General features: G+C 38.7%; 2 protein-coding genes across 6 annotated transcripts in view; both read right to left on the reverse strand.

Moving 5' to 3' along the window:
- The window catches only part of LOC106868329 (uroporphyrinogen-III synthase), a 63,063-nt gene extending 62,803 nt beyond the window's left edge, over positions 1 to 260 (reverse strand). The window contains exon 1 of one of the 3 annotated variants that reach the window (XM_014913531.2): positions 105 to 260. The gene's annotated coding sequence lies outside the window, so the exon portion shown is untranslated. The remainder of the gene's footprint in view (positions 1 to 104) is intronic. The other 2 variants (XM_052972629.1, XM_052972624.1) reach the window with 2 other exon arrangements.
- A 1,916-nt stretch (positions 261 to 2,176) lies between these two features.
- LOC106868335 (uncharacterized) overlaps positions 2,177 to 14,760 on the reverse strand; it is a 102,585-nt gene continuing 90,001 nt past the window's right edge. For all 3 annotated transcript variants that reach the window (XM_052972618.1, XM_014913541.2, XM_014913542.2), the window contains exons 8-11: positions 10,564 to 10,992; positions 8,246 to 8,334; positions 7,454 to 7,594; positions 2,177 to 7,077 (exon numbers count right to left, since the gene is read on the reverse strand). In XM_052972618.1, the coding sequence (XP_052828578.1) occupies positions 5,346 to 7,077; positions 7,454 to 7,594; positions 8,246 to 8,334; positions 10,564 to 10,992 (2,391 nt within the window). In that variant the 3' untranslated portion in view covers positions 2,177 to 5,345. The remainder of the gene's footprint in view (positions 7,078 to 7,453; positions 7,595 to 8,245; positions 8,335 to 10,563; positions 10,993 to 14,760) is intronic.

Genomic DNA, 14,760 nt, shown 5'->3' on the forward strand with positions numbered 1-14,760 from the left:
CATTTGAAAGGTGATTATGATGGGAGAATTACTGGAATCGAACAGGTATTACATGGAGTAATTCTTAATAGAGAAGAAAGATCGTGCTGTTTGAGGTAACTTACCTTTTTATGGTTTTGTGTAGAAGCAGGGGCTGTGTTTGTGATTCTTCGTGATAGGGGAGAATGGCATGGTTGGTGACAGTGTTGCAAAACAAAACAAAATTAAAAAAATAGGAATGGAGAAAGGGAAAGAACTCCAACGAGTTGACGTGGAAAGGAAAGAATGAGTAATAGTAGTATGGGGGCCCTGGGATGGACGTAGAGAGAGAGAGAGTGAGTGAGTGAGAGAAAGAGAGAGAGAGAGCCGGAGCGAAAGTGATCGAACGACAGCTAATACCGATGAGCAGACGTCTTAATACTTAAAAAAGGCAGAGTGAAGGAACGGAAGTCGGAGTGTGTTGGCGAGGAATTTCATGTCAACCAATCAGGGGTCCTTTTTCTTATTGAGATTGGGTTAATTCACCAAAGCATAAAAAAGTACAACTAACCTCATCACTTGGTGAGCGATTTTAGCTTGGTAAGCGTCTACTTCGATTTTGCTAATTATTTTGGGCGCCTATCTTTGCGGAACATCAAAGATGTGACTGTTGACGAGGGAGAAGACTACACTCAACTTTAGATTTTGGGCTGGTTTAAAAAATTTTTTTTAGCTGAGTGGATTGGAGCAACATGAAACGAAGTGCCTTGCTCAAGGACACAACATACTGCATGGTCCAGGAATTGAAACTTTAACCTTATAGTCATGAGCAGAACACCCGAGCCATTTGGACTTGTGCTTTTTATGATATGAAATTAAATACTCTGCTCATTAGTAACAGTGGTTGAGTATCATTGGGGACCAGCAATGGTGTTGGAGGAAATTAATTTGCAGTGCAATAAAAAGAATGAGAAACTCTGATGTGCTGTGCTTTCGGGTGCTGGATCATCACCACCACCCTTGTCGTTGTCCTTATTAATAGGTGAGATGGTAGAATCGTTAGGATGCCAAGTAAAATGCTGAGTGACATATCGTCTGTTCTTACATTCAGAGTTCAAATTCTGCTGAGGTCGACTTTGCCTTTCATCTTTTCGGGGTCGATAAACTAAGTACCAGTGGAGTACTGGGGTTGATGTAATCGACTAATCCCCCTCCTCCAAATTTCAGGCCTTGTGCCTTTGGTAGAAATGATCATTATTATTATTATTATTATTTAGCATCTGTTTTCAATGTTGGCATGAGTTAGTTCGACAAGACTTAAGCGAGAGAGCTGTAGAAGAGCCTGATAGGATAAGTACCAAATCCAACAACAAAAAGAATGTTCTGGGGTGGTGGGATGGCGGTGGTTTTGTTTGACCCTTGATGGTGATGTCATAGCACAGTTGCAGTCCAAGGATTGAAACAAGATATACACACACACATGTATGTGCATGTACACATATATGTCTGAGAATGTTTACATTTTGTGATTACATGAGCAATGGTGAGTAATTCATCTGATCAATGCTAGCATGGAAAATGGACGTAAAATGAATGATGTTTCTGTGTACGTGTATATATAAATATATATCACTATGCGCTTCCTTGTATTATTGTAACCTTCACATGATGCCACCCCGCTGACAACAGCCTGTCGCAAAGTTACCCATTAACAGCTTTGCTCAGCAAAGTAATGCACTACTTAGTCTGGGAATCGAGACCACGATCTTGCGATCGCGAGAACTACAGTAATCACTAGGTCAAGCGCCTGAAATACACAGTTGTGCTTGTGTGAAGCTGGGGGATTGAGTTATCTCCCTTTACACCAAAACCGCCATTCAATATAATAGACTGAATTTAATACCGGAATCAATAATGATCAACTAAATACGGTTGAGGATAGAATCCTCTTACTAAAACGAGTAAAGTAATAAAGATTAGTGCTGAAGCTGGTTGTGGCGATGAGGTGGGTGGCTGGTTCGCATTTGATGAGTAAGACTGCTGTGTTCATGAAAGACAAGTTTCAATGATCCGGTCCATGAACAAATCTTACAGCAAATAAACAGCAGGAGTTTTAATTTAACTGAAAGCAGCACTGCCCAGAGACACTCAACAACAATGTAAGAATAAAATACAAATAATTACAATATAAACAAAAAAACCACAAGGAATGACAATATAAAAAGCGAGAAATTTTATTCATTGAAGGAAAAAAAAAAAAAATAATTAAAAAAAAGATAGTAATGAAATTAGAGAATTTTTAGATATTACAATTTTTTTGCAGCCTTTTTATTTTCTTTGTCACTTTGCTTTTACTTTTGAACTTTGAAATTTAGAACCCAAACTGGACGCAGCTAAAGTTTGAGTGAGAATAAGCAAAATATAATATTGGCAAAGGAAAGTTAGTGGGGATGTGTGTATATATTATATATATATTTTTTTTGACTGGGGTATTTAAACCTTATAGAAATATAATAGCTATTCAGCTCTGTTGCCATTCAATACATATATTCAATTATTGCACATATTTTATATATGTATATATATACATATATATATACATATATACATATACATACATACATATATAAAAGGCTGGGAGAGATTGAGGTGTAGAATATAAAGTAAGAGGCTCAAGTGTTGTTTAGAAGGGGCAAAGGTAAGGAGCTTATTTAGTGTCATGCTAGGAATAGTTGCAGACTTTTAGCAAAATACTTTATTGTATACGATAAGGCATAAACTTGCAGTTGGCAGTCTAAAATCTCCTAATAGCAACACCTCCTTCCTTGCACCAAACATGGTATGTATAGAATGGGGGGAAAGGTGAGGACAGAAATATAGTAACAAAATAACAAACGAAGAATAATAAAAATAAAAAACAAGATCCTAAGAGAGAAAACAACGCCCAAAATAATCCAAATATTGCTTGACTGAATAACTGTTGTTAGTGATGTGTTGTAATAAAATAGGAGAGAGAGTGTGTGTGTGTGTGTGTGTGTATATGTTAGGAATAAAAGATGGCTGGAGCTTGATGCAGATGTTGGGTCCTTGAGATGGAACGATTCGTTTTAGTAATTTTTGCAGTTCAAAGTACAACATATTCACTTAGAGCATGTTGCTTGTATTGCTTTTTGCTTAGATTTTTTTTTTGTTTTTACTGTTTAGATGAGAGGGTTGCCCCTTTAAGGGATGGGATGTGGCAAAGGAGAGATTGGTGGTCAACCAATTTATCAGACTAATGTTCAATAAGGAAAGATTAAGGCAAATAGTAACAGCTTGGTGTGTTAAGGACGGCAGGAAGGTTTGGACAATGTTCTTAATAATTTTCGGCGCTGCACAATCCTATGTACAATATTCTACATACATTTACAAATATATGTACATGTTCTACATAAAAGGAGGTGTGTGTGTGTGTTTGTGTTTATATGTGTATGTATGGAAATGGAACTTTTTTTGTCTAGTACTTCAAACTGGAGAATTTCACGACAAATGTTACACTTAGGAATGTTAACCAACTGAAAATACTGGGAACAGCAAATTTTCGATTCCAGGACAGCTGTGTGTGTGTGTATACAAGAGCTGTTTTTCCTTTAGGTCAGCTCCGGGTGAGCAGATCTATAGTAAAAGCCTTTCCAGCCATGGCCATTCCTACTTTTTGCATATTCATGATTACATTATTCAATATCTTGTAATTTTTTAAGCATCACAGGCTGTGATTAGAGGAGATTTGGCTGCTATTTCTCAACAGTCAAATAACCACTTTATGAAAGAGTGTGTATATGTATGTGCGGAGTGTAGTAAGTGACCTTACGACCTCCAGCAGGTCTTTTGTCAAATTTATTTACCAAATAAAATAGAATTCCAATGCAATCCAAAGACATCAATTCAAGAGATTGTTTGTGTGTGTGTGTACATGCCACATAACTGTATCAACAATATTTGACAACTGAAACTACACAGATTTTCTGGAGTAGTTATTATTGCAAACTGATAGAAATATCTAGTTTGGGTGTAAACCGGGTGTTTCATCCATTCCACTCCTTGCCCAACTGGTGCTGGGGTGGTGCAGGGTGGTGCAGGGTTAGCACTTCCTGCTTATCAGTATCTGGCTAGGCTACGTTTGTTTGAGAATAAACATCTTTTCTACGTACTGCATGGTGGTGTTACTACTAGCAGCCCAGTAGCCTGAGGTATAGAGCAACAGGGTTTTATGACTCTTGGTTTATTCTAAAGTACCTGTGTATTAGAAGGTTCACATTAAGTTTGGGTTCGACAATGTACAGACTTTTTCCATTACTAACCTATCACACCATGTTGGAAGGGAAGTTGGAAGGAATTATTAGAAGGCACAAAATAAAGGATATCAACAAATAGGGGTTATGGCATGTTGAGTCTGTGTGTGTGTATGTATGCATAGAGGAGAGAAAGGGTAGATAACTCAATAGGCACGGACCTAAGACTCCAGGCAATTAATTACAGAAAGGAAAAGACAATGTTTTGTTTAAATGCACAAAGGAAAAATTGAAATATAAAAATATATAATGTAATCTAAACTTAAAATATATTGTAGACGATAGGGTTCCTTCGAGAAACTCCTCGACTAAGGGGAGGCAAGAAAAGAATTTATATGCGAAAGAAGCCAGCTAGCTGTGACAGTTTCATAAGTTATTAACAGAGGAAAGGGAAGGACGGACATTGTTGGTTCACAATGGAAGGATGGGAGGAGTTGAACAGAACTGTGGTGTGTTCAGTTTTCAAGCCAGACTAATGTAAAATGACAATGACAGTCGGCCGGGTATCTATTGGCCAGTTCTCTTGTCACTATGGAAACATGTGTCTAGAAAACAAGGAGTAGAAAGATATTAATGCGCAGGGAGGTGGTGCAAAGGTTAACCAGGATTAAGTGCAAACTAACTCCCTGTGTATTCGCTTGCTCTATACAACTACCTACTCCATTTAGCACACACAGAGTCACACTATACTGGCATAAAGGTGAGTAAGAAGAGCCTGGCTCAGTGGCTTTGTCAAAAAATGTATGTGATCTGGGAAAAGAAACAAAGACATGAGACAGGCTCAGAAGCTCCTCTTCGAATCAGTATTTTCAAGCGTCAAAAACATTTGTCATTCATCTCTCCTCTTTGCACAAGAGGTGTTCACTTATTTAACAAACTTGTTGGTTTTCTCGGATCTTTCTGTTTGTTATTTTGCCCTAGTATATTTAGCATCTATTAGCAAAAATAAGCAACATTCAAAGGATTGTGAATAGTGGGGTGGGTGGGTGCAGAGAGAGGTGCACTGCAATTAACAGCTACCCCACTCCATCCTAAAAGCATCTTATCAGAAGCGAATTAAATGGAATATTCCAGAAGGGTCGCAAAACTACTTGCATCACCACCCAGATTTGCATTAAGTGTTACTCGGGTATTTGTACCCCAGTATTTGCCCAGTTCGACTGTACCTTCCCAGATATTGTTCTTTTTCTCTAAAGTTGTCCAATCCTGGTCCGCAACAACAGCAACAGCATTAGCCGAAGGTATGGAAACCTTGAAGTTGACATTTGCCATGGCCTGTTCAGCATAAGGGCCAAGCACCAGAGGATCCCACATGTAGCAACCTTCTTTCCACTGTGCGTATTGCTTGGGGAAAGGATAGGGTTGTTTTACAATAGCAGGGACATGTACCAAGTAGTTGTAAATACCTGGCAGTTGTTGGCTTGTATCCCGACATGGCAAAGCATAGAGCTGAAGCTTAAAGAAACCAGTTTTGGACAAAAGTACCAAAAAGCTAACAGTAGCACCTTCGGACTGGGTAAAGACACACTCAGCGTATTCCTTATTCTCCTCCACAGAGATCAAATTAGCTGTAACTCTCATTGGTTCAGCAGTAGCTAATTTAATTTCAACAAAGTTGCCTTCTAACTTAATTAGTTTATTTGGATGAGATATTGTACGAAGGCCAAATTCCTCAAATTTCTGTTGGGGACCGAGGTAACCGGGGGGGAGCTTGGGTAGTTGAAGAGCTTTGACGTCTTCATTGCAGACAATTAGATATTGTGCAATATGATAGAGGGTCATACCTTCTAAAGCAGGATCATTAGCATAGATCTCGAGACCATATTCACCTCGTCCAGGTAAAGAGATTTTAAAGTAAGCTGTGCGCCCAACTATTTGGTCAATGATGTAACCCTCGAGATCATCATCGCTGTGGTTGTTCGACTTTAACTTCGCCATAAACTGTCTATTCTGTTCTGGCATGCGAATTTGTAGTTCAGCCTTTCCTTCTCGTGAAACTACGCAGGCTGTCTGCTGGAAAGTTGACAGGCCGTATTTCTGGAAAGCTGAGCCAGTACCCCATGTGAGATAACTGCAAGGTGGGAAAGGTGTAGGTTCTGGCGACGACACGGATTCTTGAATGATTTTGTATTCGCACACCTGGGAATAAACGTTATCTTTGTTCTCTGGAGTGTCTTCCTTAGCATATATGTACAACACATATGAACCAGTAACAGGCAGGCGAAGGCGGAAAGATGCAATGCCATTGCTGCTCTCTTGCATGCCATAACGATTAATCTTGATGCCTTTGTACTCTTCTCTACCATCTTCAAACTGGATGCTGAAGTTGAAGGCCAGGGGTCGTCGTTGGTGAGGATAGGTGAGGCGAATGTTCAGTTCACCACGTGCATTAATAACAGCTGTGGTGTTACTGATAAACTCCAGTTCATACTTGAAGAACTGAGGCTTCATGTGTGGTTGGTTCTCAAATTCTTCCAAAGTAACAGGTTGTTCTAGCAGCTGCCACTTAGGGTCGTCAGGGAAATGAGTAAACTTGAGTTGATGAGGATTAGTCAAAAAGAAATACTCGTCCAAGGAATATAGGAAATCCTCTTCATCAGTCTGAGTACTCGATTGTTTGCCGATTATGCGCCGCGCTGCCCAGTGGCAGTCTATGAGGCACCAGTGGCCGTAGATGTAGACTGCATTCCACGAGTGCTGATTGCTGCCTCGAGTAAACTTCTGGCCAGGACGATAGTCGGCTCCCTTGGCAAACCCACTGATAATTTGGCTGTGGATACCAGCATACCTGTTGGAGTAGATAGAGAGAGAGAGAGACAGAGATGATAGAGAGAAATACATGGTGGAAAGACAGACTGGGAAAGAGAGAGAGAGGTTATGGAGAAAAAGAGACAGAGAGAGAGGGTAAGAGATAATGGCGAGACAGAAAGAGATGATGGAGAAGAGACAGAGAAAGAGATGATATAATAATTATAGTAGAATAAGAAATAGGAAGTCCTTGAGACAGTATTCTATCTTTGAAAAAAGGAATAGAAATGGTTTTTCTGATAATTTTTCCAATTTAATAATTACATATTATCAAAAAAGCCATTTCTATTCATTTTTTTTTCATAACAATAGATATACGTAGAGAGATAATATAAGATATACAACATAGTAGTTACCTGCAGAGGATATCAAAGACCATAGCATATGTGGTCCTGCCTGTCTTCAGGCCCATAAGGATCTCTTCAGGACTGTTTGGTTCAACATTTTGAAAGTTGAATGCACTCAGGTCTTTGGAGGCCAACCAACGGAACACGATTCTGTTGAGAAACAACACTGTTAGTAGAGAAGCAATGTGGATTTACTGATGTAGGAGTGTGGTGTCAATGTCGAAATTGGAGGAGTAATTAAGTTGCACCATTCAGTGGCCAGCAAGGGTATAACAGAATGTCTAGGCCCAACCATCTCTCTCTATATGAGCTGACTAGTGAACTGCCATACAGTTAATTGACTTGTTAGAAATAACAGCCAAATATCACCACCTAAGTATCTTGGAAAGGGATGGACACATTGGATAATGTACTCCTCAATACACAATGCCTGAGAGAAGTACAGAGCGGTCACACCTGAGATACCTTTGGTTATCTGTTTGTTGAATCAAGATTGATTTGAGGCTAAATAAGAACAACCATTGACTTGTCCAAACAGCTCTACATCAGATGTGTACATTGGGGACATATATGGGAAAGCAGAACACTGTGTGTGTGTGTGTGTGTGTGTGTGTGTGTGTGGGAGTTGGTGTGAGAGAGAGAGGGATGTGTATGCCAGGAGTATTACAGCTGCTTGTTGACTGGAAAGGCAGTTTGACTGTGTAGGTGGGGTGTATGTTAGTCGACAGACTCTCTAGTCTAGACCAACGTATAAAGATTTGAAGTTGCAATATAGGGAGGCAAGTTTAGGGGCCGACTTACCTGACTTTTTCTAACTCATTGGTAATGTTCTTGCTGAATATCATATCCCAGACAAGGTCTTTGAAGCTGTCGTGGGAGCTCTTGGACACCTGTTTTGGAAGCAAAGTAACATGTTAGCATGGCATTAAATGGGTCAATCCTGCCAGAAGATGGTAGTGGAGTATGAGTGGAACTGTTTGAATGAAACTCTATAGGAAGTGTGTGGGAGGTGGGAGAGGGGATGCAGAATAATTGGAAATAGAAAACAAGAGAGAGAGAGAGAGAGAGAGAACTGAATAAATAGGAATGGGTAAGTAAAGATAGAGAGAGAGAGAGAGAGACAGAGCGATCACTAAGGAGAAAGTTAAAGAGAGAGAAATAAAGAAAAAATCAAAGGAAGAAATAGATAAAAAGAAGAGAGTCTGACACAGAGAAAAGAGTAGAAACCTGCCTTGGAAGTGGGTGGCATTGTAACAGATTTTTCAGTGAAATTGTTACATTATGGTCAATACTGATCATAACAATAACAATAACTGTTATATACAACAAACAGTAGAAACAATTAAAACTGTGGCAGGCAGTAATATAGGAGGAGACTTTGGCTTCAAAGTTTACATCTATCTTTTGCCTTCTGTCTGAGTGAAGTAATTTTGAGAGACAACCTACCAACGTTGGTCAATGTGAGAAAAAGGGTTTTTAAGAGTTAACCATCACAACATAAATTTTCAACAATTGGTTAGCATTCAATTTTTAATTGTGTAAAAATTAACTCGACAGTCCATGTCAGTAACGAGAGGAGTCCATACAAGAGAGAGTTTGTAGAGTTCAGTTGGTGAGAAGAGAGAAATATGTAACAAATCTAAAATGCTTACAGATGACATCACTTCTTTCTCATTCTCAAAGACTAAAACATCAGATCCTTCTGTCCCTGCAGCAGGAACTAAACTAATTAAACTCTCTTAAGTTTACTCTTTATGTTGCGTTTGCATTTAATTACATATTGATAATAAGTTGTTTGACAACCATCACAAACTCATTGGGATTGGTTTAAGTTTCCTTTATAATGCTGGCGAGCGTCTCCACAATCATCATCTGTCCTTACCAACATAAGAAAGTTGTTGTCGTCGTCATCGTTGTCATCATCATCATTTAAGGTCTGCCTTCCATGCTGGCATGGGTTGGATGGTTTGACAGGAGCTAGCCAGGCAGTAGACTGCACCAGATTTCTGTGGTTCTTTTGACATGGTTTTTACTGCTGGATGCCCTTCCTAACACCAACCAACCTGCAGAGTGGACTGAATGTTTTTTTACGAGGCACCAGCACAGGTGAGGTTAGTTTTGGCATGGTTTTTATCCAAACAATATTACATTGAAGGCTTGAAATAAAATACTGCTGCTGTTGTTGACCCCTATGTCAAATCTATGACCAATGTGTCCTTCCTTTTCTAAGATGATATGGTGTGATTTGATGGAATTTGGCTGTTATTTCCAGCAAGCTGATATTTTCCCCATCACATTTGATCCAGTTATAATAAGGCTCTTTGTCTCTTTGTTCACAGTCATTGTGATCTGAAGAAGTTCAAAAACATCTCAGTTGGTCAAGTTTATATTTTTCTACATTAACTCAGTCTCATTAGGTCGATGTCTGCCATTATTTCTCTTATCTCCAAGTCATCTGGAATGTGTTTTTGTTAAGAAGTCTTCTGTTATCCCCACAGTCTGTCAATTTCACCAGCTGATATTAGCTACATCATTCTAGATTGTTATCTAATTTAACCAAGGTCTCTGAACATGAAGGAATAACAGAGGGAATGAAGCAGAGCAGTGGGTGGCAGTGATGTGAATGATCCACAATGGAGGAGTCTGGGTAACCATTAACTCCAGGACCCCACGATCCACAGCTCAGAACGATGTATGCACAAACCTGACCAATGTTCTGCATCAATATCCTAGTGATATAAAGAAATGAACATACAATAAACCAATAATATACATATATATAGCAGTGAACATAATAACTAGAGACTGAAGGGAGTCAAGCTGGGGTTTGGCTGATTACAGGGTCACCTGCAGAGAGAAGAGAGTTAGAAGGGTTTTTTCCTTGATGGAGCATAGTTAACTCAGATAAAAGGGGACTAGAAGAATTTTATTCAGACAGGGCAGAGTTGACTCGGATAAAAACGAATTAGATGGGTCTTACCTGTCTTACCTAGATGAAGCATGGTTGCTGCAAATGGAATAGACTAGGTGTGACCCATTTGGATGGTAAGCCATCTCAGAGAAGGAACTAGATGGCAACTACTTGGATGACACGAGAGGAGGAGTTAGAAAGGACTTACCTGGATGGCATGGTCATCAACAGATTTCAGCACTTTTTGATCCATTACCTCCAGAGAAGGCTTATGTTCTTGGTTGGATATTGGTACTGGAGGTGGTGCACCTTTTGACTCATCTACAGCTTCCAACTTGAAAGTGGTAGGAGGCAAAGGTGCAACCTGCCCCTTTGATCGCTTTTCGACAATAATTGGAGTCTCTGAAGCAGGGATGTTAAAGAAGTTAGCCCTTTGAGTGGGCTTGCTATAGAACTGGCCAGCCCCAGGTCGATAGGAGAGATGACCCTGTCCTTTGGAATGCGCCATTTGGCCAAAGAGTGGTTGTTGAGCAGTGTTTTGTAATGTTCCGTAGAGAAACTGTTGCTGGAGCAGCTCAGGAGGAGGTGGTGGGAAGTTTTGGTCATTTATGTCCATGTTTTGCATACCATCGGTCAACTGCAGAAACAGAGGAAATATAATAAACATCAGTAACTATCAATTGTAAAATCAAATAACAGAATATTTAGTTCATCAATAATATTTCTTGATAAGGAATAAAGTTGTAAATAAAGAGAGTTAAATATCTTCTTATATGGCAAATCTGAAGTCTCTTCTGGAATATAAACTCACTATTGTTAACCGTCATGGATGCTTTTATTTTATTGAGTAACAACAATTAATTTCACTTTTAGAGAAATCTTATCTGAAATATTTGATTAAAATAATCAAAGCAAGTGTATAAATGTGAAGAGTCCCATACAACATTTGTTAGCCTAAAAACAATGCCCTTTTCTTTATGTTTACGGGTGCTTATGAATACGACCATAGATAATTGGATAATATAAAGTGGATGATTTACAGAGTCTTTAGTGCATCAGATAGATTGTGTTGCAGTAATCACTCCAGTTCACTATGCTATGAGATCAAATACCACTGAGGTCAGTTTGACTTTTGTCCTCTTGGGATTGATAAATAAAATAACAGTCCTGCACTGGTGTCAATTATTTCTCTTTCATTCACTCTTTCTTTCTATCTGTCTGACTTCCTTTCTTCTGGCACAAATTGGGTGTGGTCAGAATTGGAGAGGGATGAGCTTCACCAAATCTCTCCCTACAACTCCATCAAGGCATGTTGGATATATATATATATATATATATATATATATATATATATATATATATCGTCATCATCATATGTGTGTGTGTGTGTGTGTGTGTGTCTATTGAAAAATGTAACAAAAATAAATAACTACAGATCTTTATTTGGAAGTAAATATTCAGATGAATCTAAGTAAATGTACTCTCTCTCATTCATTCTTTCTTTCTCCCTCCCCCTCTCTCACACACATACACACAGCTGATGTTAAGTGCTAACAGGAACCATGTGTACCATTAAGTAGTTTTAGTCTCACCCTGACTCCTTCCTTCTGTTTTATTAGCCTTCTGTAGTAATGATGGTAGAAACGGTCCCCTTTTCTCGTATGGGACAGCTGGACAAGCAAAACAGCCAAGACATTGTGTGTATGTTAGTGTCTGAATGTATGTATGTGTACGCAATGCAGCTATCTGCATTAAGGTTTCAACTGTATAGGCTTTGCAGGTATATACAATGTATTTTCACATTCAATAGCATTTTGCTCGGAAATTACATGCGAGAAAGTTGGCATACATGATTGTGAAACGAGAACACATGAATGAGGAGAAGTGTCCATGCAGATATATAAAATGTTTTCACATTTCAATGTGTGCACCAGACGATGAAAGACGGTGATGAGTGGTCAGATCTGTCCAGCTCATATCAGTATTCAAAAAACAGTTGTAAAAAGATGATGATGATGGTGATGATGATGACAGTAATGTATATAAATAGAGACACATCTGCATAGATGTTTTAAGTTCATAACCTGGTGCAGGTGTTACACTGTTTAGGATCATTCGGCTGGACAAGAGAATGTCTGTAGTGGACTAGTATGAAATTCTGGAGTGGAGAAGAATCACATCCATAATATCTTTAACTACCTTTTAACATTATAAAACGATTGTGTGTGTGTGTGTGTGTGTGTGTGTGTGTGTGTGTGTGTCACTCTAGACAGAAGGAGTTAGATGGGTCTTACTTGCCTGGTGCATGGAGTGACCATGATCCAGCCAGGTATGTGTGCGTGTGCAATTTTATAAATTTAAATGAGAGAAAGAATATGCAATACACATAGTAGTAAACATTATTTGTGAACAGTTGAGAATCTGTTGCAGAGCTATTCAGTTTCACACTTCTGTGCAACCGGCTGAAAAAGTGTGTGTGTGTGTATATATATATATATATATATATATATATATATATATATATATACATACATATATATACTGAAGAAAGTTCGCTCTATGTTAAGTGCAGATAATGACAACACCTTGAGTAAAAACAAAAAACAAATGTGAACAATTATACAAAACATGAACAACAACATGGAAATTTAGCAACAGAACGTAATATAAAAATACTGAAACAAAACAATGTTTAATGAACCTTAAAAAATACCTTTCTTGAAGCCATTGTTAATTTGGTCAATGAGAGATTTCTGTACACCTATGAGGTTTGGCACCTGTGTTGTTCCTATTGTTGTTTGGCCCCCAGTCAGCTCTGAATAAACCTATGATCAGCTGTGACCATCCCTTCTTTTCTTCAAGCACAATGTATCTAGGACTATACTGTCCAATGTGACCTTTCTTCTTTTTTTTGTTTTGTTTTAGATGGTAGGATGCAGTTTGAGCGAGATTTGGCTGCTATTTGTAGCAGGTTGAATGACCATGTAGAGGTTCCCTTGATGTAGAAGAGTTGTTGAAACTACAGGCAACATTTACATTTTTGTTAAAACTGTATATGTGTGAATACAATGGGGAAAAAAGAGGAAGAAAGGGAGTTTCTTATCAAATATTCAGTCAATTGATGAAGTAAAAATAAATGGAAATAAAATTTCTACATTTACAGTTCTTAGCAAAGTGTTTGCGTGTTTGTTTGTGGGTGTGTGTGTGTTTATGAAAATATATAACAGCAAAACTTAACAATAATAAATTTCTCCCTCCTTCACATTCTTGGAATGCACAACTCTTTCCTTTCCGGTCCTCAGCCACGAGGCTCGAAGCACATCTGTAAATAATTTCAGACACAATAAACCAACTGTCAAAATCTCTGTCGTCCTCTTTTCCCTTTGAGTGTTCTGTGACGAAGAAGGCAGTCTGCTCTTTTTCCCAACTAGTGTTCTCTACCTCAAGTGGGGGTGGTCCTCTGTTTCCTTCCTTCTGATGTAACTTTTAATAATAGGCTCCTTATAACTTCTTCCTCAAGTGATCCTTGTAATACAGCCCACAGTGAGGCATCAATAAAACATCCAGTGCTTCAAAATACAAGTTGTTATATTTTGCAGAGTAGGGCTAAAAGAACATGCAGTCGTTGCTGTGTAGCTTGAGTGAAATTTGATAGGGATTTGGTTGCTATTTCTAACAAGTTGCAGTAACCTAAAACCACTTGTATTTTGCAGTATGGATGAGTCACTAAAATACCCAGTCCAGTATTTTTACCAAATAATCTACATTTGCTTGTATTTTGCTGTCCCTAAAATGTTCACAGGTGCCTTTTTCACTAATGGTTACCCTAGAATTTTCTTCTTTTGCAGTGTTTGTCATAAAGATACCAATAATATTCCTTGTCTTATTTTGTTGGTAACACTTCCGTTTGTTCACGCAGTCCACAGTGGATATTGGTTGCACAATGTTTTGAGTTCCCTGAATTTGTTCTTCACATTTATATCCGTATATACATACAAATACATACACACATATATATATACATACAAAAACCAAAAACTTTCTTTACAGTGAAGTTGTTGCTATTTTAAATGGTTTCCTCTCTCTGCAACAATCCCTCCTCCGTCCAACTGACCACTCGCCGAAAGCACCCCCGACCAAATTCTAGTCTTCAACAAACATTTAACTAGAGAATTTAGTTTTCCACAAGGAGAACATTTGCGAGTACACACAACAGCGTGTGTGTGTGTGTGTGTGTGTGTGTGTGTGTGCATGAAGGGCTCTGGCTGGTGGAGGGCAACAGAGAGAGAAAATGCTCAACTATCACCTTAGAAGTACCTGACTCTGGCGTGTGCCCATGGCCAGACAAACTGTGTCAGCTGCTGTCCCAGGAGAATCATCTTCAGGCTTAAACAAGCTGACTTTT

The sequence above is a fragment of the Octopus bimaculoides genome, chromosome 14, assembly GCF_001194135.2.
Source record: "Octopus bimaculoides isolate UCB-OBI-ISO-001 chromosome 14, ASM119413v2, whole genome shotgun sequence".
NCBI lineage: Eukaryota > Metazoa > Mollusca > Cephalopoda > Octopoda > Octopodidae > Octopus > Octopus bimaculoides.